Raw genomic sequence first — 27234 nt, 5'->3', positions numbered from 1 at the left:
GCGACCGCTTAGGAAAGAGAAATGGCTCTGAGCACTATGGGACTTAACATCTATGGTCATCAGTCCCTAGAACTTAGAACTACTTAAACCTAACTAACCTAAGGACAGCACACAACACCCAGTCATCACGAGGCAGAGAAATTAGAAAAGAGAAACACTGGGACATCACATCCGAGGTATCACCATCCGATGCACGACTTCGCTCTCAATAATTAAACGGGCCACAGCACGATGCGCGTCTCCAGTCAACTGGGCGAGACGGCGACACGAGATACACACCGCCACGCGTAATCAGACGCCGCCGCTGCCGCAGCAGAAGGCTTCGCAAACGACACAGTTGCCGCTCTCCGAGCCAGAACATCGAGTAAGGGAACAGTTGTACAAATCTTCAATAAAAGTTATCTTATGTAAAAATGCTGTTTCATTGTACCTCATACCCGAGCCAAGGAAGAACCCACCCTGCCCACATGTTGTTAAGAGAGAAAAAGTAATTTATTTAGTGTTTTTCACCCTGACATAATGCTTTAGAATGAAATGTCCTTTGCAGTAATGCTCATCCTGAAAATTGACTAGCATCAAAAGAGAAAAGCCAGTTACATACTGTGTAGATACTACAATAGGTAGTACAGTTCAATAAGACTGCACATTTTAAAAGGAGAGATCACAGAAGTTGGTCAGGCAAAAATATGCCCAAGAAAAGTAGCCGTGAAGAATTCTTTGGCAACAGAACAAATACTTCAACTGATAGACGAAAGAAACATGTATAAAAATGTTAAGGAAAATGAATGAAGTACAGCAACACATGTCAGGTAGGAATGAAATCAGTAAGGAATACAGGAAACAGAAGTGAAATGACTGCAGAAAAACGTGAAATAAATAGGAAAGGAAATGGAAATCGGAAAGACAGATTCATTATACAGAAAAAAAACAAGTTAATTACCAGAGAAATTACAAGAAAAGACGTTAACAATAAAAATAAAAAACGGTTTCATTGCTAAATGCAGAACTGAGTGCGTATAGGTGGAAAGAATACCTTGATGGCCTTCGCAAGAGAATTTGAGATATAGGGAACCCAGAACTACGATCAAAATTCCACAGCGGGTTGAAAAAACTGCTGTCAAGTAAATCAGAAGGAATAGATAACATTCCTTCGGAATTTCTAAAATTGGGTAGGGCAGCAACCAAATGGCTATTCAAGTTCAAGTGTAGGATATGAGACAAGAGATGACCCATCGGACGTTCGGAAGAATACCGCCCACATAACCCTGAAGATAGCGACGCCTGATAAATGTGAGTACTATCGAACAGTTAGTTTAACAGTTCACTCATCCAAACTGCTAACAAAAATATTAAGTAGAGGAACGAAAAACGAAACCTCGTAGGTACTTATTAGGTGATGATCAGTTTTGCTTTAGGCAAGGCAAGGGCACCAGAGAGGCAGTTTTGACGTTGCGCTTGATAACGTAACAAGGTTTACATAACCCAAAACACTTTTATAGGATTTATAACCTTTCAACAACGTATAATAGTGCAAGATGTTTGAAATTCTCTGAAAAATAGGTATTAAGCATGCGGGAAGTCGAGTAATATGCAGCACGTACAAGAACCAAGAGGGAACGAAAACAATGGACGACGAAGATGAAAGCGCACGTGTTAGAATAGGGGGTGCGACAGGGGTGGCCTCTTTGTCGTCTGTTTCCAGAGTAAACATCGGAGAAGCAATAAACGGATTGAAACAAAAGGTCCAGAAGAAGGTTTAAAGTTACAGCAAAAATGAACGGATATAAAAAAAATGAGATTCGCCGATTACATTGCTATCTCTCATGAAAGTGAGGAAGAATTGCGGGGCATATTGAATGGAATGAACAGTCTTCTGAGAACGGAATAAGGATTGACAGTAAACGAAAGGAAGACGAAATTATAGAGGCGTAACAGAATTAGACTACCGATAAACTTGGCGACAGAATTGGAGACCACACGCTAGAGGAAGTGAAGAAATTCTGCTACCTTCGCAGCAAAATAATGCATGTCGGACGAAGCAAGGTGGAAACAAGAAGCAGAAAAGCACAGGAAACGTTTCTACTAGTATCAAACGTAAGCCTTAATTTGAGGAAGAATTTCTGAGATGTGCAGAAGACTCACACTGTATGAATTATCCGAGTGGAACGGAATTCGGTAGATGCGATGTATACATACAGATAAATAAATGATTACAATTTCAGGTAAATTGGATGATTTAGTCAAGAGAAAGAGCCTGAAAACTGAGCAAGTCAATAACACGTTGGTCCACTTCTGGCCGTTATGCAAGCAGTTATTCGGCTTAGCACTGATTGACAGAGTTGTTAGATGTCCTCCTGGGTGATATTGTGCCAAATTTTGTCCGATTGGCGCTTTAGATCGTCAAAATCCCGAGCTGGTTGTGGAGCCCCGTCCATAACGCCCCAAACGTTCTCAATTGGGGAGAGATCTGCCGACCTTGTTGGCCAAGGTAGGGTTTGACACGTAAGAAGACAAGCAGTAGAAACTCTCGTCGTGTATCGGCGGGCGTTTTCTTGCTGAAAAATAGGCCCAGGATTGCTTAGTATGACGGGCAACAAAACGGGGCGTAGAATGACTTCGATGTAGCGTTGTGTTGTGACAACCAAAGGGGTGCTGCTATGAAAAGAAACGGCACCCCAACGCTTCACTCCTGGTTGTCGCGCCGTATGGCGGGCAACAGTCAGGTTCGTGTCCCACTGCTGCCCAGGACGCCTCCATATACATCTTCGGTCTGGAATCTCATTGACTGGAGTAGAATTGTCTTCAGTGATGCATCTGAGCCCTGATGTCCAACGAAGACATGTCTGGAGACGCCCCGGCAGAAGTGGGGTACCAACCTGATTGTCGCCCACCATATGGCCCGACAACCAGGAGTGAAGGGTTGGGGTGCCACTACATTTGGACCAACGAGGAGCGGGCTTGCGAGCTCTTCTCGGATGAGAGCAGGTTCATTACAACTAGTGATTCTGCACGTACTCTCAAATGGTGAGAACGCGTAATGCGCGCAAAACATTGTGAAAAATGATAGTTTCGGTGGTCCAGACGTTGTGCTGCCAGGAGACATAATGTTCCACGAGCGTACTGACCTCCAAATCCTTGAGCACAGTACACTGTCCCGTCAGCGTTATTGTGGCACTGTACTCCTTTCCCATGCGCGTCTTTTCAGGGATACATTCGCCCTTGACTTTATTTTTATGGATAACAATGCAGACTGCATCGAACAACACAGGTGGAGGAGGTATTGCAACGAGAAGATATTCGGCGAATGTACTGGTCTGTCCATTCCCCCGACGTAAAAACCATCGAGCATGTTTGAAATACGGTGGGGAGGCGTATCGCAGCACGCTTACGTGCACCAACGGCCGTCTAGCAGTTGTGAAGCACGCTCGTGGGAGAATGCAACGCCCTATCACAAGAATCCCATACCAAACTTGTGGCTAGTAGGGGAGCACGTTGCAGAGCATGCGTTGCTGCCGATGTTGATCACACATACTATTAGGAACCATGTCCCGTCTTTTGTAACGCCCAGGGAGCTGACTTCAGTTTATTTGAATAAAATTTCGTTTCGTTCGTCTTGTTGCGTATTTCTACCTTCTGTAGAACACCTTAGTAGTTCTTTCTATGTAAGATTAAGTGTCATCGAGCTATGTTACTTGGCAGTGATATATTATGCGATTGTTGCTTCACTTCTTGGCTTTTGTACAGCTGTCTATCTGTATATTTTCTCTATCTATTTTTAAACAGTGGATTGCAGCTGTAATCTGTCTCATTTGTGTTCGAAGCGAAGTGCTACAAGGCTTAGGTGATACAAAAAATTTCGTTAACGTTACTACTTCGTACCTTTTGGTTATCATCCGCAGCACCCTTACAGAACAGTGGTACGTCTACGACATTCTATGCCCCGTGCTATTACTTTTCATGGCAAGCCATCATGAGCTTATATTTCAGCAACATAATGCTCGCCCTCATGCGGAGAGAGTTTCTGCTGCTTGTCTTCTTGCGAGCCAAACTCTACCTTGGACAGCAAGGTCGAGAACGTTTGGAGCATTACGGGCAGGGACCTGCAGCCAGCTCGGGAATTTGGCAGTCTAACGCGCCAGTTGGACAGCATTTGGCACAATATCACCCAGCATGGCATCCAACAACTCTGTCAATGAATGCCAGGCCGAATAACTGCTTGCATAAGGTCCAGAGATGGACGAATGCGTTATTGACTAGGTCAATTTTCAAGCTCTTTCTCTAGAATAAATCACCCATTTCTTCTGAAATTGGGTCAAAGTGCAAGGACATGACAGCAGGGTACCAGATGGTGCAGTGGTGGCCAAAAATGACGGGGAAGAATATATCCAATAAATAAATAAGGACGTTGTGTACATAGTTTAATTCGCGCTGGTTGGCAGCTGACATTTATGTTCCGATGCTGCGACAAATAGTCTACTATTCTGGGAAGCCGCCTAAGCGCTATTCCCTCCGCTGCGATAGAAAATCATTTTGAAGTCCCTCCTATAAAAGTGATGTACAAAATAACTGCGTGAGCAGTTCAGGACCGCGCTCTAGATTTTTCGTGAAATGTCGGGATAAAATTGGAACAGGTGTTTCGTGTTGACATGTAATTTAATTATCAATCTGTTCAACACAATGGTACACAAAGTGCTGTAATGCTTACAGAACAGATAAATCACAGGTTAGGACCTTCGCTGTATGCCCGATGCGCCAGCTACATTGTCACTTTGCGTTCATTTCCTTCCCGATGTTGCCGTAGCTCTCGCAATCGCTTAACATTGGACTTTTTAGGCTTTTTGGATTCCTTTCAACTCGAGATTTTCCCCTGACTTGCGTTTTCCTATAATTTCGAACATACGAACGAATCATATGTGAAGTCATCTTTCATTATTTCGTGGTTTTCAGTTTAATACCAATTACCGCGAAATTTCCAGAGAATATTTTCATTGTCTCACTTTTGGCCCTAGCCCAGTCTCTCCACAATGACACGAAAATCTGTGTCCTACCTAAACGGATTTCCACCCCTGCACCATTTATAACATTACACAAAGCTAATCCGTAACAGTCAAGTACATGCGCCTACAATGGTGCGAAGACATAACAGTCAAAACAAATATTAGGCTACAAACACGAGCCGGCCGAGGTGGCCGAGCGGTTCTAGGCGCTACAATCTGCAATCGCGCGACCGCTCGGGCATGGATGTGTGTAATGTCCTTAGATTATTTAGGTTTAAGTAGTTCTAGGGGACTGCTGACCTTAGAAGTTAAGTCCCATAGTGCTCAGAGCCATTTGAACCATTTTTTACAAACACGAACAGACGCGATCTCTCTGTTCTGGGGTCAGCTATTGTTTGCGCACTGTTAGTCCTGTAATTATGAGCGAACCAAATCTGACGATAATTCGTCGCACAAGGAAATGCGACCGACGAGCGAAAAGACGTTTCACGTCAAAAGCCTTCAATTCGCGTATGGTATACAACTACAAAGCGTCTCTAAGTTTGTCATATTTTAATTAGGGCCAGAGTTACGGTTTGTACTTTTCCCTCTTTTGAAACACCCAATTTCCCAAGTGTGGAAACAGTGCTATACTATTAAAAAACTATTAAACTCACTAAAACACGCATTTTTCGATGATTAGTAAAATACTTTACTTGGCGAGTGTTCTTCGCAAAGTCTCACACGGCATCGCATTTTCAGCGAGTAAGCTTCGGAAAGCGCCATTTTTCTCCAAATTTTGTCGATATTTAACGCGTAGCGAGTACGAAGTTAAAGTCTCATCTTCAACAAAAACCAAGTAAAAATTCTGAAATTAATAAACAGTATCCCTGTAATGTCCTTAAGAATTAGAAAATTGCGTTCCCTATTTTAATAAAGTTCAGAATTAGGTTTTTTCTTGGAACATGTCAAATATTTGCATCAGGAAAAGCTTTGTAATTGAGAAACGGCGGTCGCAGGTTCGAATCCTGCCTCGGGCATGGATGTTTGTGATGTCCTTAAGTTAGTTAGGTTTAACTAGTTCTAAGTTCTAGGGGACTAATGACCTCAGCAGTTGAGTCCCATAGTGCTCAGAGCCATTTGAACCATTTTTTTGAGAAACGGCAGACACAAAGATTTGCACAGCGGAAGACACAACACAGCGGGAGCCGACAACTCCAGTAGTTTCCATTAGTGCTTTCTTGGAGGAAGCAGCTGACAGCTAATTTAAACGGAACTATAGTGAAGGCTACTAACGCAAGTGCTACTCTGATGTTTCTCCAAATCGTTCCATGTAAACGGCGAGTTGGTTCCTTTGAAAAATTTCCTTGATTTTCCAAAATCGCTCCATTCAAATGCCGGGATGGTTTCTTTGAAAAGAGAACGACCGATTTCCTTCCCCACCCATTCATAAACCGAGCCTGCGCTCCGCCTGCAATGATCGCACTTCAACGTGACGTTGAACTCTAATTTGCTTTTCCTTTTCCTACTTTGAGATTAGTGATTGGCACAGGAGACGAAGTTGTGGCAGACGGCGTCAAACCATTCAGAAGGCTGACGAGGAGAAAGCTACGTATCAATCTCGGCTACGAATTTCGCGAAGTCCCCAGTCAGCAGACGATATTGCGCCGAAATTATCAGTCGTATCGGAGAGCAAATCTCTGGTATGTCAACATGGGCGGCCGTGTCGCAGGCAGAGGAGCGCGCGATAACGCAAAGCGCTGCGTTGTTGGGTTTGGCACAGGTCCGCAGTACCTCAACTAGCGGCGCATTTGACGCCAGGTGAAGGAGGATCTTAATCCCCGTTTGCTCTGGCGTTTAGTCTAATGTAAGCAGTTTGCTCCTCTCTCCTTATGCGGCACATCTTCCGGTAAGCCGTGCAAACTCGTCCGCAATAAAAGGCGGTAGCCTTTGTCATATCCCCTTTGTGAGGCTCGCACGGCCTATATAAGCTGTTCCCTCCTGCTGTCCCACACATCAGTCAGCGAGGCCATCTCCAGGATCAAGGTAAGCCTGCTCACCCTCTACTTGTTCACTCTGAAGCTGTTCTCTTGTTCCCGTCGTCCATGGCACTCGAGTACGGTTGCCTTCGACTGGAAAGTGCAATTACCTCACCGAAAGTCACGAGGAACTCCTTGTTGTAAACTTAATTTTTAGTTTTTGGATGCACTATGCACCTCGTCTTAATCTTAGTGATGCACCTTTCATCGTTGGTTACAATGTTCGCCAAAGAAAAAATGGCCACCTTTATTTCGATATCTCTGAGGAAGGTGTTAGGTGATTGTTCTTCTCTGAACTTTGTACTCTTCAGGGACCAAACGGAAACAAGCTTTTTGCTAACCAAAGAGTTCGTGCTTTTCCTGCACCCCATTGTGTTCTGCTTCAAGTTTTGCTGCATTTCTTCTCCAATGAATTCATCCACTCTTTCCTTGTCACGTGCCGTAATATACGAGTAGCCCGTGCGCATGTTCCCACCTCTGAAGCGTTTGGCATCTTTCCTAATATTGCTCGCACCCATTCACACATCCTTTAAAGCTCGCTTGAGTTTGAGACAAATTTCAGCAGCAAGTTTTTCCTCTTTAACAGGACATTCAATGACAGCACGCTGTCATATGAGACTTTGTTAGCACCCATGGTTACATGGTGTAACCGGTTTAAGTGATATATATATTTATATATATATATATATATATGGTGGTCTATTGATCGTGACCGGGCCAAATATCTCACTAAATAAGCGTCAAACGAAAAAACTACAAAGAACGAAACTTGTCTAGCTTGAAGGGGGAAACCAGATGGCGCTATGGTTGGACCGCTATGAATGTTTTAGTTCGACCACTTTTTTCGTTTTTTGATAGATGGCTCTGTAATAGCCACAAACATATGGCTCACAATTTTAGACGAACAGTTGGTAACAGATAGGCGTTTTAAATTAAAATACAGAACGTAGGTACTTTTGAACATTTTATTTCGGTTGTTCCAATGTGATACACGTACCTTTGTGAACTTATCATTTATGAGAACGCATGCTGTTACAGCGTGATTACCTGTAAATACCACATTAGTGCAATAAATGCTCAAAATGATGACCGTGAATCTCAATGCATTTGGCAATACGTGTAACGACATTCCTCTCAACAGCGAGTAGTTCGTCTTCCGTAATGTTCGCACATGCATTGACAATGAGCTGACGCATATTGTCAGGCGTTGTCGGTGGATCACGATGGCAAATATCCTTCAACTTTCCCCACAGAAAGAAATCCGGGGACGTCAGATCCGGTGAACATGCGGCCCATGGTATGGTGCTTCGACGACCAATCCACCTGTCACGAAATACGCTATTCAATACCGCTTCAACCGCACGCGAGCTATGTGCCGAACAGCCATCATGCTGGAAGTACATCGCCATACTGTCATGCAGTGAAACATCTTGTAGTAACATCGGTAGAACATTACGTAGGAAATCAGCATACATTGCACCATTTAGATTGCCATCGATAAAATGGGGACCAATTATCCTTCCTCCGATAATGCTGCACCATACGTTAAGCCGGCAAGGTCGCTGATGTTTGAGTTGTCGCAGCCATCGTGGATTTTCCGTTGCCAAATAGTGCATATTATGCCGGTTTACGTTACCGCTGTTGGTGAATGACGGTTCGTCGCTAAATAGAACGCGTGCAAAAAATCTGTCATCGTCCCGTAATTTCTCTTGTGCCCAGTGGCAGAACTGTACACGACGTTCAAAGTCGTCGCCATGCAATTCCCGGTGCATAGAAATATAGTACGGGTGCAATCGATGTTGATGCAGCATTCTCAGCACCGACGCGTTTGAGATTCCAGATTCTCGCGCTATTTGGCTGCTACTGATGTGCGGATTAGCCGCGACAGCAGCTAAAACACCTACTTGGGCATCATCATTTGTTCCATGTCGTGGTTGACGTTTCACATGTGGCTGAACACTTCCTGTTTCCTTGATTAACGTAACTATCCGGCGAACGGTCCGGACACTTGGGTGATGTCGTCCAGGATGCCGAGCAGCATACATAGCACACGCCCGTTGGGCATTTTGATCACAATAGCCATACATCAACACGATATCGATCTTTTCCGCAATTGGTAAAGGGCCCATTTTAACACGGGTAATGTATCACGAAGCAAATACCGTCCGCACTGGCGGAATGTTACGTGATACCACGTACTTATACGTTTGTGACTATTACAGCTCCATCTATCACAAAGCGAAAAAGGTGATCCAACTAAAACATTCATATTTCTTTATGTACCACACGAATATGCAATAAAAAATGGGGATTCCTATTTAAAAAGACGCAGTTGATATCTGATTGACCTATGGCAGCGAGACATTGTTCAACAACAACCTCACCTTGGGCAACAGCTATAATCCTCGCTGATTCTAGTTGCTCACGGAAGCGGCGTCTCGACGTTAAGAAATTCGTCGAGTTGCTTACGTTCCAATGGGAGCAGTGAAGCTACCAGCATCGCACATATCTACAGGATTCCCATGATGACTTCACACTGTCGTTGATCAACTAATCACGGGCTGATATAAGACCACCACAGCAATTGTCACAACAGTCCGTTTGCTCCTGATGAAGGCGACGGGGGTTATCGTCGAAAACTCGAAGTTTTATTACACTCTTACTTGACGGCCCCAAGAAGGTCTAGGTGAATTTATATTACGTAGGATGTAGCTTGTACGATCGTCCTTCGTAGAAATGGGAGTAACACCTGTTGGTATTCGAGGGCAGTAGGCTACTTACTGAGAACCCTCCACCCGTCCAGTATCATATTCATTTGTAATAATGTAAGTGTAATATCACTCTTCAAGAACACTTACTGCTGAATTCCATCAATAGTATTTCCACATCAAGCGCAGACTGATACGTGCGCTGTAAGCGTCCCGTTAGAGCGGTATGAGACGTCCTTTAGAGTCTTGCACTTCATGGACTCGTAGTCCTACACTTGTATTTCTCAGGCCATTGTCCAGTGCGAAGCGGAAAGTAGCTGGTTCCTAGTAATTTACCACAGACAGACACGACTGAAACTACAGTTTAGCATAACTCGCACCACACGTTTGAATGCAGACTAACTAATGCTCACATTGACGTGTACCAAGTGTGTACTCTGATACAGAAAAGACATCGAAACAATATGTTGCATATGACATCTCTGTTCGAAATTAAAAAATAAATAAAATACGGGTTTCAGTGTTTTTGGAAATTCAGCCCCTAAAGGAATGATACAGGGGATGAAAATTTTCATGAAAATATTTTGCTATCTCGGTTAGGAATAAAAAAATGGTTCAAAAGGCTCTGAGCACTATGGGACTCAACTGCTGAGGTCATTAGTCCCCTAGAACTTAGAACTAGTTAAACCTAACTAACCTAAGGACATCACAAACATCCATGCCCGAGGCAGGATTCGAACCTGCGACCGTAGCGGTCTTGCGGTTCCAGACTGCAGCGCCTTTAACCGCACGGTCACTTCGGCCGGCGGTTAGAAATAAAGAAATACGTGTTAGGGGATGAAAGTTTCTATGGAAATATCACCACGGTAACTCAAAAGACACGATTTAAAAAAACCTTCGACTCCAGCTACCAGAATCGCTTTTTGGTCAGAAATACATTCGGAAAAGACCATACTTCTATGGCCTTAATTAAACCATACCGTCTACCCGAGGGCAGCAGCGGGCGCTAAACTAGTAATATATAACTGAGGTTATGTTACGAAACTTCTCAAGATGATTTCAACGCTTTTCTTTCTTGTATGTTCACATGATCAGTCATCACAAAGTAAAAATTTTTTGTGTTCACAGATGTCTCACTTCTTGCTTGGACTTGCCGTGATCCTCGGCGTTTCTCTCAGCATCTGTGGTGCCGAAGATAGTAAGTTTAGCCCAAACTCCTATACGCCTATGCCTGTGTGTTCTCGTGATAAAGCCATGTGAATGTAGAGGCCAAATGAAGCATAGAACTCAATATATTATTTGCTTTTGTGTTACCTTCTGAAAGGTTACTTCAGGTTCTGGAGTCTCAAACATACTGTAGTTACGTACTTTCTTCTTCCATCATTGTTTCGTTATTTTTGTTTGTGCTCACCACAGCTATGAAATGACGCTCGCACTGTTTTCCAGAAAAGGTCGTGTGCTACCACGGCAGCTGGTCCGCTTACAGGAACGGAAACGGCAGGTTTGAGATAGAGTACATTCAGCCGGAGCTGTGCACGCACCTCATCTACACTTTCGTTGGCATAACGTCTGCAGGAGAGGTCAGGATTCTGGATGAGTGGCTGGACCTTCCAAGTGGAAAAAGTAAGTCAGCTAACGGAAGATTCGAACAAACTATAATAATCACAGCTACGTGCTCAATTTTCTAACGTTTCACGTGTGATTCTTTCGCGTCAGAGAATTCGAGGTTTATTGAAGTTAAAATGGTGCCCTGTAAAGTGAATAAATAACGTAATATTTCCACATATTGCAATAAAATGTACTAGATGTGTCACTGACTTTTTCCTTTCACGCTAGACGCATATAACCGCTTCAACGCACTGAAATCGTCCAACACGAAAACTCTGGTTGCCATTGGAGGATGGAATGAAGGTTCTGCTACGTACTCGGCTGTAAGTAGAACACAAAGCGCAGTGCAGATTTGTTGTCCTTTTAGTTGTTTTGCTAATGACGTCACGCTGCCTGCTTCTGTGTTATAAAGGTAATGAACGATGCCTCGCTGCGAGCAATATTCGTGCAAAACGTCGTGAATTTCGTGAAGACGTACGGCTTTGATGGCTTCGACCTGGACTGGGAATATCCGGCTAACCGTGGCGGTTCTCCAGGAGATCTGGTGAGTCACTCCCTGCATCGAGAAGTGCGTTCTTTTGTATGGAAACCATTCTGAGATCTGATCTGACCAAGTAAGTGTGTTGCTGCTCTCATTAAGGCATAAGGTACAATTTCAAATGCTGATTTAGTTTTGCAAAATTTCAGAACGACCCCAAACACTTGCAGCTATAGTCTCAAGCGACACTGGCACACCAAAAAAATAATAGAACTGATCCGATAACATAGTAAATCATACACATGTTATTTGTCGGTTGGTGCGCACCAATGGTCTGCGCTCTGAGGCCTCCATTCTGTGTACGGACAAATAAGAAACTAAATAGCTAGAATTTGACTCAGGACTAAAGCTCCATCATTATAGAGAACCAAACACTCGGGAAAAACACTGTTCAAACATCTTGTCTATCTCACGACTTTGGACAGCGAGACATTTCCTGTCGTTCGAAAGCGAGTTAACGCTTTTAGCTGAGATGGCACCAGGCCACTTGAGTAGAGTTGATACTTGACATGAAGGATTTCAGTGTTGCCATTTGACTATACTCCTAAAGGACGACCGCCCTGTTTCAGGAACTCTTCGTGCTGAACATTTAGCCTCGGTAAACTGCAACAGTGCATTAAAAGGTCTAGTTTTTGGCAGTGGCTGCTGAAAAACGTAATGAGCTATCTTTCGTCAGGTTCGAAAAAGAAATGCCGCACCCAATGCAGTAAAAAGCCCTGCCAGCACAATCTTGTTCGTTCTTCAGACACCAACCATCCTGTTTTGCGAATAATACTGGCAAGGTCGCTGAACGATTATTTATTTTATTGTATTACTTTATACTACGTTTCGCTTACTGTCAGTGTGCAATGAAGCATAAGGCGAAGCGGCCATTCAGTAGCGAACTCTGCTGGAGAGTTTCACGTTAAGTTGAACTTCGTTTGAGGGATTTTTTGGATGAGATTTTACGGATGTTGACTTCTAATTTTTTATACACAGATTTTGCTGGTTATTACAGGATCTGATGATGGCAGTATCTTAAACACGTCAAAAATAACGTAATAGATGAAAGTAATACTAGGCAGTACTATTTGCTGAGGGCCATAATGGTAGTAGATTCATTCTGGTAATTTTATTTCCTTTATTAACACGAGGCGCATTCGGTAAGTAAGGTCCGATTGGGCGCGTAATGGAAACTACTAAGAAGACCCGATGGAACTTTTCCACAGATGTGTTGGGCCTGTCGATCGCTCTTTCCAGTTCAGAGCGCAAAGTGATCACAGAGATGCCTAAAACAACAAAGCCTCTCACCAAGTCTGTTGATTTAGTGAGGGATTTCGCCTGAAGCTATGCAGCGCACATAACATAAATGTCATGCGTTTCTCTCTTCAAGACAATTTTCAGCCGCATTCTTCAGAGGCAATGAAGACACTCCTGTAGCATTTTCGATGGGAAGTGTTTGATCACCCATAATACAGCCCTTAATTGGCTCCCTCCGTTGTTCATCTCTGCTCACATGAACCGCTGGCCATGAAGACAACATTTTGGCACAAACAACGAAAGATAGACCAGCTTAGAGAATTGGCGGAAAGCACAGGCGGCTGATTTCTGTGGCGAGGGTACTGAAAGTTTGTAAAACGCCACGACAGATGTCTAAGTCGGAGCGGCGACTAATTAGAGAGGTAGCTGCAAGGTGTGGTTAACTGTTGCGAATAAAAAATTGTTGATTTTCACTGTGGTTTTCATTTACTTTCCGAACAGCTCTCGTAAATGGTACTGTCATTTCTTCACAATTAGTATTGTGCATAAACCTTTTACTCCTCGGATGCAAGGCACGGCCTCATACACACCACATTTCACTTGATGTTTGCAAACTTTTGACGACACACTGTATTTCTCGCATACTGGAACTATTTGTATTTTTTTAACTCAAAAGTTTTCCTGTTACAATGATACATGGTTAGTGAATCAGTTTTCATTTTTTGTAAATCTGTACCATGACGTCTCTAAGCTGGTAATGCAAAAAAGAAAAGATCAAAAAGCGTTGGTTGTTAGGAGATGCAGCCTGAAAATTTTTCTCCACCACCTGTCTGTATTACAGTAATTACGTTGTGTTATTAGCGTTAACGTGAGTCACAGTGTCCTTCGCTAAGTTATGGATACATAGAGATCTGACGCTAGAAAATTTCTGTTTCAGACGGCGTTCGTTGAGCTGATTAAGGAGCTGAGGACAGAATTCGACAAATACGGGTATCTTCTGACGGCCGCAGTGGGTGTCGGTCGCTATCTAATCGGAACAGCGTACGACGTTCCACAAATATCCAAGTAAGTCGAAAACGAGCAACATATACCTTATCCGCTCCCCAGAGTACCGAGATCACAATAAAACACCTTGTAGCGAGCGATTAGCTAGTATCTCCATACTAGGTGCCGTTTTATGCACTATGCAATTTTGCTTACTTTGGGAAGCTAATTAATGTGGTGATCAATTTGTTATCACTGCTACTGAAGTTAACTAAGTACTGATGGATTTATTAGGTGACAATTGAGCAGTTCACATACATTAATTACATATGTTAATTATAAGCAACTGCACTTGAGTGTGGCATTTGCGGTCAATAACAAAAGATTTGGCACACCATCTACACAAACATAACTGACCTATATTACAATTGGGTTGGGTTGTTTGGGGGAAGAGACCAAACAGCGAGGTTATCGGTCTCATCGGATTAGGGAAGGGCGGGAAACGAAGTCGGCCGTGCCCTTTCAAAGGAACCATCCCGGCATTTGCCTGGAGTGATTTAGGGAAATCACGGAAACCTAAATGAGGATGGCCGGACGCGGGATTGAACCGTCGACCTCCCGAATGCGAGTCCAGTGTGCTAGCCACTGCGCCACCTCGCTCGGTATATATTACAGTTCTTTTCATTTAAACAAAAGATTTCTGTTTTGGACCTTGGCTAGTTTGATCAAAATTACTCTTTACAAAACTTAATCTCAAACAAATAACGCCTTGATTAAATCTCCACCGGACATCAAATGAGTGGAAATGTCGCCTTGAAGCGGTGTTTCAAAGCGTTTATTACTGGACATCGTCACCAGATGCTTCAAAATGACGTTTCCATTCATCTCTGATATCTCGAATAATTCTCCGATAAAGCCTAAATTCGAAATTAAGATCTTTCCATCACATAGTAAGTTTAGAAACAAAACAATAACATCCAGAGGATCTCTCCACTAACTTCCTGCAAGGTTCTATTTGTTCCAACATGTCATTGAACATCTCAGGTCCTTCATTGCGCCCGTCGAATCATTTGTTAGCAACTTTCGTTGGTGTTACGTAATGCCTTCTTTTACCGCGCTAATGACATGTGGGTGCCAAGACCCTTCTTCCTAAAAGCAACCCATTTTTGAGCAGTGTCAATAACTGCAAGGTCATAAAACTTGTAATACTCTACACGGACACCTCCATTGTGCAAATATCTCCGACACTGCAGACCAACAACACACTTTTTCTTAGATATACTATGACAATTGGGGGCCGTCCCGGAACCTCATTATCTGGTGACTTTGTCTTTCTTTTTGTGTTCCCAGACTGCTTGTAGAGCCCTCTGTTACAGAGGCATCACAACCTGCAACATTTAATCTTCTACAGATACCTGGACTTCATCAATCTGATGACGTATGACCTCCACGGATCGTGGGACGGCAAGACCGGACAGAACGCCCCACTGTACGCCAGCTCTGCTGACGAGACCGAGGCTGAGAGGCAACTGAACGTGGTGAGTGTCTGTCCCCCATTCGACTACTCTGCTCCACTGGAAAAGCACGCTCCAGGTTGGGTGGCACAAGCGGCAGCTGACACATCACTTCTGTACGATTCCCAGGATTCGAGTGTGCGCTACTGGATTGAGAATGGAGCCGACCCCTCAAAACTTGTTCTGGGCATGGGCACCTACGGGAGGACGTTCACCCTGTCCAGCACTGCCAACACCGGAGTCGGAGCCCCTGCATCTGCACCCGGCACCAGCGGGCCATACACCATGGAGTCCGGCATGATGGGGTACAATGAGGTACTGCCACACTTATTTACTACTCAAGTTACCCCAATACTTTATGGTCAACATTATGCAAATGATGGACGATCCTTTGAGACAAGGATGTAATGGTTGAAAATGAATATTTAGTTTCTTACTGATACAAACAGCTTACATCTTATACCAAAACTGAGGTTCATAAAGTGTCCAAAGTAACATCCGCCAAGACCAGAGTCCCAGTTTCAACATAATACAACGACTGAGCTGGGCCTCATTCCTTTCGCAAACTGTTTATGATCCTCCAGCACTCTGCATAATGTCCTCTTTGAAGGCTGCATTTCGTAGTCACGTAAGCAGGTGCTTGCTGATGAATCATTCCCAGAGAGATCCAACAACATCAACTCAAATTTTCGTGTCTGAACAACTCTTTGTTAAGAACCTTGGCCGGCTCTCTAGGCCTTGAACAATCCAGTTTCTCTTAATTTTCTACCGATGGCAACAGCTTTTTTTCAGTTTAGATAACACCTATACCGAAACTTTTGTCTGTGCGCTTCTTCAGAAATTATTCAGTTGGACAACACATTAAATATACTTATATGGATATGGTGTCTGTTCTTTCGGACAGGCACCACATGTCCGAAAGAACAGGCACCATATCCATGTAAGTATATAGTTCTGGCAATACCGGCCGTGACCTTCTTCTTCTGTGCAGATGCACACATATTACCCCAACTCTTACGGGACTTGGAAAGAATGTCTTCGACGAGTAATGAGTGTGTTGGGATGGGACACTATGAATGTAGTGTGTGGACATACAAGGTGAGAATGTGGGTCTCGCGGGAGGCGTGCGCGAGATAGTCCCTGCAGTCGCATTATCCTCTGTGCCCTCGGTGGCTCAGATGCATAGAGCGTCTGCCATGTAAGAAGGAGATCCCATTTTCACCTGTCCCCTTTGATATATATCAACGCCCGTCAGCAGCTGAAGGTATTAATATATAATTCTAACACTTCCTTTATTGTAAAATATTCAAATAGAACAAAACTGCGCAGTGGCAAGATAGTGAACGAACAAACTGCAATTTTTGAAGTGTGTTATCTTAAATTTATCAAACAATGGAAACGCCAGGTAGGAATATGAACAATGTAGGAAAAAGTAAATTGCTACTTGCTGCAAAGAAGACCCTTTCACATGTAGACAGGCACAATTAAAATTTTGGGCAAGCGTCTTTTATTTGTGCCTGTCTGCAACTTAACGTGTCTTCTTTACAGTTCGTAGCAATTTATATTGTTAACTTAAATTTATCTTTTACATAACAGTGCTTTCAATTGAGCTCTTTGTTATATAATTTTTTTTCTTTGAACACTTTTTCGTCGTCTTTCTGACAGTTATGGTGTTTAATATAATGATTTAGCTTCTGTAACAAAAATGTTATGGTAATTTTTAGATTAACATTGTTGCACTCCTCAAAATATGCTTCACTGAAGTGTTGCGGAGGATGATAAGAGAAAATCATCACAGATTTGCTTCTAGTTACGGAGTTTGGGTAGAGGCGTTAAGGGAAATTTTGGGCAAGTTGGTGTGCTGAACAGGTAAAAGTTGCGGATATAGTGCCTTTGAGCGGGTAAAAGTTGAGGATATGATGTGCTGAGCAGCTAAAAGGTGGGTAGTTGGTATGAGTGGGCCTGACGTTCCCTCCCTCCGCCATTTGCTCTGGGCGTGTCTTCACGGCCACCTCTGACTCATATAGTATTCTCCAGCCGTATTAATTGCCATCAATTTACATTTCTATTGTATCAAGTATAGATTTAAGTGTCAGGAAGTCGTTTCTGAAAGTATTTGTATGGAGTGTAGCCATGTATGGAAGTGAAACATGGACGATAAATAGTTTGGACAAGAAGAGAATAGAAGCTTTCGAAATGTGGTGCTACAGAAGAATACTGAAGATTAGATGGGTAGATCACATAACTAATGAGGAGGTATTGAATAGAATTGGGGAGAAGAGGAGTTTGTGGCACAACTTGACAAGAAGAAGGGACCGGTTGGTAGGACATGTTCTGAGGCATCAAGGGATCACAAATTTAGTATTGGAGGGCAGTGTGGAGGGTAAAAATCGTAGAGGGAGACCAAGAGATGAATACACTAAGCAGATTCAGAAGGACGTAGGTTGCAGTAAGTACTGGGAGATGAAGAAGCTTGCACAGGATAGAGTAGCATGGAGAGCTGCATCAAACCAGTCTCAGGACTGAAGACCACAACAACAACAACATTGTTTAATACCTGATTCTTATTCTAAAGAAAGCACTCCATCATTACTTAAGTTCGTCTGAAAACATTTCTTTCTTGAGTAATACTTAGTTTACGATGTTTTTGCCGATCTGCAACCTTCGTGTCCGTTTGGGCCGCTGATACAGATACACCCTTCAGAGGCATTCTTCAGTTCAAGTGCTTATTCCATTTCGCTCATTGGTTTATAAATTTCTTTAGATAATATTTACCACTTGTAATGACGAAATTTTGGAGGTCACAGTTGCTTTTGTACTGCTACTACCTAAGTGGCTGTACATTACGTTATTCATTGATCTCGTCGAGATGTATTTCAGTAACGTACTATTTTTTTTAGAATAAATACAACTGGTTGTATAATATTTTACATATTTGCAGATCTGTGAAAAGATTAACGCTGGTGGGTGGACAGTCGTTTGGGACGAGGAGCAGAAGGTGCCATATGCCGTGAACGGAAATCAGTGGATTGGCTACGACAACGAAGAATCCATCAGACTCAAGGTAACAGCCGACACTATAATTCTCTAAACCCTTCCACATTCATTCTGGCGGATTCTTCCCTCACAGCCTGGGAGAAACTCTTGTTATTTACCAGTTAAAAATACCAAGTGTGGATATTCTAAGGCATTTATGTAATTCACTTTAAAGTGTTTACCTTACAAGGCCTTCGTGAGACAGTAACAGTTGCCTGAAGTTGATGTTGTAATGCAAACTCGAGGTAGCAAGATAAATAGTTAGCGAATGTTAAGCTCAGTGGTGGAGCATCTCTAGAACTACCTCTGTTGGCGTACCTTCGCAGTATGGATTGCATTCAGCGAATCGTCTCAATGACAGATTCATACAGGAGTGCCGCAGGGATTCGTTATAGGACCTGTTTTGTGCAGTGCCTAGGGTACTTGCCTCCTAACTTCACCATTAGTCACCAAGTGCTTTTACTCAGATGACACTGCTCTAATAAGCAGGAGCCGTTCGCCAGCTGCACTTAACCCTGACTACAGGACGCCTGCAGAGATATCAAACATTTGGTAACGGACCGGCGAGTTGGACTCATTGCAGCGAAAGTCAAAAAAATGGTTCAAATGGCTCTGAGCACTACGGGACTTAACTTCTGAGGTCATCAGTCCCCTAGAACTTAGAACTACTTAAACCTAACTAACCTAAGGACATCACACATATCCATGCCCGAGGCAGGATTCGAACCTACGACCGTAGCGGTCGCGCGGTTCCAGACTGTAGCGCCTAGAACCGCTCGGCCACCCTGGCCAGCAGCGAAAGTCAGGCACTGCCACTCATCAAGAGATGATCGCGAAAAACTAGAGACCTGTCTGGAACCGCGCGACCGCTACGGTCGCAAGTTCGAATCCTGCCTCGGGCATGGATGTGTGTGATGTCCTTAGGTTAGTTAGGTTTAAGTAGTTCTAAGTCTATATGGGACTGATGACCTCAGAAGTTAAGTCCCATAGTGCTCAGAGCCATTTGAACCAAACTGGAGACCCCTCACACTCCATTTCAATGGACAGTGATAGACAGATACCTAGGAGTGGGAGTTAATCGACGGCTTACATGGAGACAGCACGCAAACCAGGCGTGGAAGAAGATACCTCAAATCCTGTGCGCATTTTACCCACTAATTAATGCAAGGTCATCATTACACATTGCATGCAGCGACAGTCTGGTGTTCGATGTAACTTGTCTGCTCCATCTGGGACACAAAAGCAAAATCTCACACTGAGAAATTGCAACGGCTTCGAAATGAGGCGCTGCGTCGCATACTCCATTTTCTGAGTTACTTCCCGGCCTGTTATCTGCTGAGGAGGAACCAACCACTAGGCGATACCAGGAATACTCCCGGAAACTTTGTAGTCAAGTCAGGATGTTCCTCAGTTCCTTAATAAGTCACCTCAGACGTTGATAAAGAAACAGACCGCTACAAGCGACTAGTTGCTCAACTAGGTAACCAGTAATACCAAGAGATAAAGGCTGTCACATGTTTAAAAATTCAATGCCCACCAAGAACAAAAATTGAAAAACAAGTTGCCCGTAGTAACAGCCATTGAATAATAGCAAGCAATACATAAAGAGTAATAAAAGGTATCGGAGCACTAAAAATAGGATTCATTCTATTAACAGAAGACAGATTCGGATCTAGCAAGACAAACACTGTTGAAGATCTGCAGTGTGGGTTTCCATTGATAAAAATTAATCTTCCTTCCCCTTTGTACTCCCAGCTATGAACTTAGAGTAATGTTCTGATGTCAACCACTGCATGGCATATACCAATATACATCGGCAACAACTATGTTTTTTGATGTTTGTTTTCAGTCCCAATACGTTCTCGACATGGGCCTGGCTGGTGGAATGATCTGGAGCCTGGAGACAGACGATTTCAAAGGCCTCTGCGGCTCGAAGACTTACCCTCTTCTCAGCACCATCAACGAGGTCCTTCGTGGAATCACCTCCACCAACAGCAGTTCCTCAGTAAGTGTGGTCACTGTAGTTAACAGCAGCTTATGACGCATACACATTATACTGCCTACGTTCCCTTCTTCTGGTTCTTTTTTTTTTCCTCTGAATGATATCCCACGTATCCCGACGATTTCATATCCATTTACAACAACCAGTTTTTCATTAGTTTCCAATGTATTTTTCACGTAGTTAAAATTTTATTTTCTTATGTGAGACGTTAGAACGTGTCTTTGATGCTTCACCTGTTCAATGCAGAGCATCCTGGACATCTTCTTTGCTATGATACCAATCTCACTCTTAGAAAACACGTAACGCGAAGATGTAAGGAAGCAATGAGTGGTTCCAGCTGAGAGATAGAGGGTCCTACACGCTTCCAAGAACTATGTGCTCGCAGCCCCTGCCTGACAAAACTCTAACCCTGTTTGAAGCGCTGTTACACACCTACCTTCTTACCTCATTTTTTATGCACAACTTGTGTTTATGAACCCATCCTGATAGCCGTGCGCGTTAAAGCACCGATTCAGGGACGAGGTGGTGCGATGGCCCCAGATAGAATCCGTCCGGAGGATTAACGACGAAGGTCGATGTGCCGGCCAGTCTGAATGTGGTTTTTAGGCGGTTTTCCACATCCTACCAGGTGAATAGCAGGTTGGTACCCTAGTCGCGTCACAGTTAACACGATTCTCAAACGTACAGAAAATCGTCTCTCACTTTCACATGCGTAATCCGATACGCAAAAGTTGGGGTACATATTTTCCACCCCAGGAGGGTAACACGATGACGACAGGAACGCCATCCGGCCACAACTTAAATTAAGCATGCCAAGTTCGTTAATAACAATGCCGACCCTGCGCCTATGCTAGTCAAAGGCATTAGCAAAAGGAAAAAAAAGAAGAATCTGCAGGTTTACACTGAGGAGACGGAAGTCACGGAATACCACCTAATATCGTGTCGGACCTGCTGTTGCGCTGCGTAGTGCAGCAGCCCGAAGTGGCAGGGACTCAACAAGTCGTTGGAAGTCGCCTGTAGAAATATTGAGCCATGTGCCTCTACATCCGTCCATAACTGCGAAAGTGTTGACGGTGCACGGTTTTGTACACGAACTGACCTCTCGATTACGTCCCACAAATGTTCGATCGGATTCATGCCTGGCGATATGTCCAAATCATTCGCTCGAACTGTCCAGAATGTTCTTCAGACCAATCGAGAACAATTGTGGCCTGCTAACATGGGACAATAACATCCATAAAAATTCCATCATTGTTTGAGATTATGTCCATGAATGGCTGCAAATGGTCACTCCAAGTAGCCGAATAACGATTTACAGTCAATGATCTGTCCATTCCATGTAAAATCAGCCCACATCGTTATGAAGCTACTACCAGCTTGCACAGTGCCTCGTTGACAACCTGGGTCCATGGCTTCATGGGATCCGCCCCACACTCGAACCCTACCATCAGCTCTTATCAACTGAAATCGGGACTCGTCTGGCCAGGTCACGGTTTTTCAGCTGTCTAGGGTCCAACCGATACGGTCACGAGTCCAGGAGAGGGGCCGTAGGCGATGTCGCACTCGCGTCGGTCATCTGCTGCCATATCCTATTAACGCCAAATTTCGCTGCGCTGTCCTAAAGGATACGTTCGACGTACTTCCCACATTGATTTCTGCGGTTATTTCACGCAGTGTTGTTTGTGTTTTAGCACTGACAACTCTACGCAAACGCCGCTGCTCTCGGTCGTTAAGTGGAGGTCGTCGGCCACTGTGTTGGCCGTAGTGAGAGGCAATGAATGAAATTTGGCATTTTTGGCAAACTCTTGACACTGTGGATCTCGGAAAAGTGAGTTCCTTCACGATTTCCGAAATGGAATGTCCCATGCATCTAACTCCAACTACCATTCCGCCTTCATAGTATATTGATTCCCGTCGTGCGGTCATAATCATGCCGGGAAACTTTTCACTTGAATCACCTGAATACTGCTCTTTGTACCTTGTATGCACGATATTACCACCGTCTGTATATGTGCATATTACTATCCCCTGACTTTTATCACCTAATTACATGAATGTAATGTAGTGCAGGTTAATCTAAAAGTAATGAATACGTCTTGATTAATTAAAGTATGTGCCAGACTGCGTCTCGAACCAAAACTTCCTTCTTTCCGCGGGCAGCCGCCGAATGCTCAAGCTATCTGAGTGCGCCTCAGTGCCTCACTGAAGATTTCACCAACACTAACTGTTCTTTCTATTACTTCCTATTACTTATGAACAAATATAATTGCATGTGAAGATGAATACCAGAAGTAGGAACAGGATGGAGGGCCATCACGACTGTTCACTAGACTGAAGTTCAGAATTTTTAAATGTTGCTTCGCTTTTATCTTTAGGTGCCATTGCCTATTCATTGATTTCATCCATATTTACTGAATTTCGCGTCAGTGAAATTAATTCAACTGATTAATCTAGAGCCTCCTAAGTTTCGGGTAGGTTGCTCTATAGATATTGGTCGTTAACGCCACAACAAAAACACATGATTTTTATGAGACCTGATAGAACGTCGGTATAACGATTAAGAAGCTAGATAGCGCTATCTTACCGTGATGCAGGCTAAAATTGCCAAATAAGAACGAACACGCTCCCAAATGGACGCGAAACTCTCCGGCTAGAGTACTTCAAACGTATACTCTTAACTGCTCCAGTAATTGGGTAATGCTGTTACAAAGTCTTTAATGAATATTTTGTCGTATATGTGAGAACAGTGTTGCCAGTTCGACATTCACGTACGTCAGTTTTCTACCGAAAATATCACACAGCGAAATACTGTCATATACATTTCTGTGCTGATAATATGCAAGAAAACGCTCTGGAGTGCGCTAATTTATCTCGCCCTGTATGTGTAGCGAACATTATAAGCTCCGTCCGACTTATTGTGAAATTTATTATACTTTCTGAGGTGCAAAAGTCATGGGGTAGCGGCGTTTGGCGTAGCCGTGCGGTCTAGGGCATCTTGTCATGGTTCGCGTCGGAGGTTCGAAACCTCCCTCGGGAATGGGTGTCTGTGTCTTGTCCTTAGCGTAAGTTACAAAGGGCGTTCAAAAAGTTTTACACAGTCATCTCTAATTTTTTTATTTTTTGCAGGAGGAGAATGAAATTTTTTGTGAACATACTTGTAACATTTAGTTATACATTGAGCCTACTCAGTGTAGCCTCCATCAACTGTGACGCACCTGGCCCAACGTTCTTTCCATGATGTAAATGAGCTTTGGTAAAATTCTGGGTATTGATTTTTACTCCATCGCGTGACACAGGAAATAAGGTCTTTCTCACTATCAAATATTTTACCGCACAGGTGGGCCTTCAGACGACCAAAGAGGTAAAAATCAGACGGAGCCAAGTCTGAACTGTAGGGAGGATGAGGAACCATTTCCCAACCCATTTTCCTGATTTTCTCCTGCGTCGTAAGGGCTGTATGGGGTTTGTCATTGACATGGTGTAGTCTGATGAGCTGACCCTGAAGCTGTGGTCTGTGGGTCTTGATGGCACGTCGCGGTTTGTCCAAGGACAAACAGTAGCAGTCCCGGTTAATTGTGGAGTCAGGTTCCAAAAAGTCAATGAAAATGACACCACACTGATCCCAAAGAAGGAGGCCATCACCTTTCGGCCTGCTGTTCGTGAAAGTCTTGGTTTCTTCTTCCGACAGGAACCCGGATGACGCCACTCCATGGATTGGATTTTGCTCTCAGGTTCGGACAAAAACAACCATGTTTCATCCTAGGTAGTGACGCCGTCAAAACATTATTTCCACTCTTCAGTAAAGATCTTCATGACATCCTCGCACACATTCTTCCCCATCGTTTTCATTTCTTTTATCAATAACCTTGGCACCCAACGTGGACAAATTTTTCTGTATCTTGGTGGCTGTACCAGTGATTCCACGCTACCCAATGACAAACGAGTCATTTCAGCAAGCTGTCGTGTCGTCACACATCTGTCATTTTCGATGATTTGATCAATGGTCTCTTTATTCACATCACTCAGTGCCGTCGATGGTCTGCCGCATCGTGGATTGTCCTCTGCTGCGATCCACTGTGTCCTCCCCACAAACAGGGAGCAACTTCCTGTGAATCGATGTGGCAGAGTCATCGCCGGTCTTGAAGAGGAACTCCATCACCGGCCGTTGTCGCAACCTGACATCTACTTCACGGTCCATTATGGCTCACCTGTAAATAAAATACTTTCATATACCAACTTATAGTTAAATGTTCCAAGAATGTTCACAAAAGGTTTCATTCTTCTCCTGCAGAAAACAAAAAAATTGGAGATGACTGTGCAAAACGTTTTGAACGCCCTTCGTGGTGGTGGTGGTGGTTAGTGTTTAACGTCCCGTCGACAACGAGGTCATTAGAGACGGAGCGCAAGCTCGGGTTAGGGAAGGATTGGGAAGGAAATCGGCCGTGCCCTTTCAAAGGAACCATCCCGGCATTTGCCTGAAACGATTTAGGGAAATCACGGAAAACCTAAATCAGGATGGCCGGAGACGGGATTGAACCGTCGTCCTCCCGAATGCGAGTCCAGTGTGCTAACCACTGCGCCACCTCGCTCGGTCACGCCCTTCGTAGTTTACGTTAAATTAAGTAGTGCGTAAGCTTAGGAACCGATGATCTTAGCAGTTTGGTCCCATAGTCCTTATTTCAAATTTCATGGGGTAGCGATATGCACATGTACAAATGGCGGTAGTATCGCGGACACAAGGTATAAAAGGGCAGTCCATTGGCGGAGCTGTCATTTGTTCTCAGGTGATTGGTGTGAAAAGGTTTTCGACGTGATTATGGCCGCACGAAGGGAATCAACGCGGAATGGTAGTTGCATGTAGATGCATGGGACATTCCATTTCGGAAATCGTTAGGGAATTCAGTACTCCGAGATGCACAATGTCAAGAGTGTGTCGAGAATACCAAATTTCAGGCATTATCTTTCACCAAGGACAACACAGTGATCGACGGCCTTCGTTTAACAACCGGTAGTTGTCAGTCCTATCAGAGAAGCAACAGTGCTAGAAATAACCGCAGAAATCAATGTGGGACATACGACGAACGTTTCCGTTAGGACAGCGTGCTATGGCAACAGACGGCCGACGCGAGTGCCTTTGCTAACAGCACGTCGTCGCCTGCAGCGCCTCTCCGAGGCTCCTGACAATATTTGTTGGACCCCAGATGACTGGAAAACAGTGACCGGTCAGATGAGTCCCGATTTCAGTTGGTAAGAGCCGACAGTTGGCTGCGAGTGTGGGGTAGACCCCACGAAACCGTGGCCCCAAGTTGTCAACAAGTCACTCGCAAGCTGGTAGTAGCTCCATAATGTTGTGGGCTATGTTAACGTGGAATGGACTAAGTCCTCTTGTACAAGTGAAACGGTCATTGACTGGAAATGTTAATGTTCGATTACTACACGGAGCCATTCATGGACTTCATGCATGATGGACTTTTAGGGATGACTATCTGGTCACAAGCGTAACATTTCCAGAAAATCATAAATAAAATAAAAAAGACAGCTACTGGAATAATCCCTATTGGGACTGTCAAAAACTGAATCAATTACTTTATAAAGCGCAAACAAAAAGACGTAATTCATCTTTCCTTCTCTCTAGGAACAAAGTTTTCAATCACAACGAAACTTACAATCTTATGCTGTGTATGTTACAAAATAGAACGCAAGTCTTTTTCACAATTCTCAAATGTCACAAACTTCTCGGAATATCGAAAGGCTTAGGGTATATGGTAAGGAGAACTTCGATGTAACAAGCTTTATTACACAAGTAATCAAATACATCAATGTACGCAAAAAGAACACTGTTACAAACATACGTAAAAATATGTTCTCCAGTCTTCAATCGTTTTTCCAGACATGTACTTGCTTATACCCTGAGCACATGGCCGGCACGATTCCGAAGAAATTCAGCAATTGCGTAACTTATGAAGCCACCCATCAACTCTCTAGCTTTCAGGACAGCTGCAGAATGACCACATAAAACATGTCGCCTAATAGCACGGCGTGGAACTCCAGGGAGCGCTGAACAACTTCCCACAGTATCTCTGATGTACTATTAGATAGAACCATCTGCCTTTATTGAAGCCTATGACGTATTTTACAGAGTTCCAGCTCGTCCAGTTCCAGCAGCAGTTCCAGCTCGAGCTCCAGCAGCAGTTCCAGTTCCTCTAGCAGCAGCAACACGGCAGCGAGTGCCAGCACCTCCTCCGGCGTGTGCATTTCCGCGGGCTACGTTCGGGACCCCAGCGACTGCAGCGTTTTCTACCTGTGCACCGCCTCCGGCAGCGGCTACATCGCCAGCAAGTTCACCTGCCCAGGGGACCTCGTCTTCGACGAGTCTTCCTCGGCCTGCAACTACAAGAGCCTCGTCGCCTGCTGAACGCTCTCCCGTAGTCTGCCGATACCTCGGCTTTGCACTCAAGTACCTGCTTCTTCAAATTGTACTTCCGCTAGTCGCCATGGCGTTCGTTGACTAAATAAAGCTTTACTGTGCACTGCAAAAGCATCTTATTTGTAGACCAAACATTCTTGTCCCACGTCAGATGCTGACATTT

At 43.9% G+C, this 27234-nt stretch overlaps 1 protein-coding gene across 1 annotated transcript; it reads left to right on the top strand.

Annotated features, from left to right (window-relative positions):
* The first annotated feature begins 6888 nt into the window (after positions 1-6888).
* LOC124612537 (chitinase-3-like protein 1) lies at positions 6889-27091 on the top strand. The gene is made up of 11 exons (XM_047140806.1): positions 6889-7022; positions 10852-10921; positions 11170-11346; positions 11560-11654; positions 11744-11875; positions 14046-14173; positions 15504-15630; positions 15736-15921; positions 18548-18670; positions 20492-20647; positions 26784-27091. The coding sequence occupies exons 2-11, from the start codon at positions 10852-10854 to the stop codon at positions 27057-27059; spliced, it is 1470 nt and encodes a 489-aa protein (XP_046996762.1). The 5' UTR covers positions 6889-7022; the 3' UTR covers positions 27060-27091.
* Positions 27092-27234: the final 143 nt, after the last annotated feature.

This window comes from Schistocerca americana, chromosome 4 (genome assembly GCF_021461395.2).
Source record: "Schistocerca americana isolate TAMUIC-IGC-003095 chromosome 4, iqSchAmer2.1, whole genome shotgun sequence".
Classification (NCBI taxonomy): domain Eukaryota; kingdom Metazoa; phylum Arthropoda; class Insecta; order Orthoptera; family Acrididae; genus Schistocerca; species Schistocerca americana.
The sequence above is the reverse complement of the archived record's forward strand: the minus strand, read 5'-3'. Positions and strand labels throughout refer to the sequence as shown.

Excerpts from the sequence above, each read along its gene's own strand:
- LOC124612537 (XM_047140806.1), top strand. The coding sequence starts at position 10,852 with ATGTCTCACTTCTTGCTTGGACTTGCCGTGATCCTCGGCGTTTCTCTC. Across the intron at positions 10,922-11,169 it reads CATCTGTGGTGCCGAAGATA|AAAAGGTCGTGTGCTACCAC; the intron begins GTAAGTTTAGCC and ends ACTGTTTTCCAG. Across the intron at positions 15,631-15,735 it reads CTGAGAGGCAACTGAACGTG|GATTCGAGTGTGCGCTACTG; the intron begins GTGAGTGTCTGT and ends TACGATTCCCAG.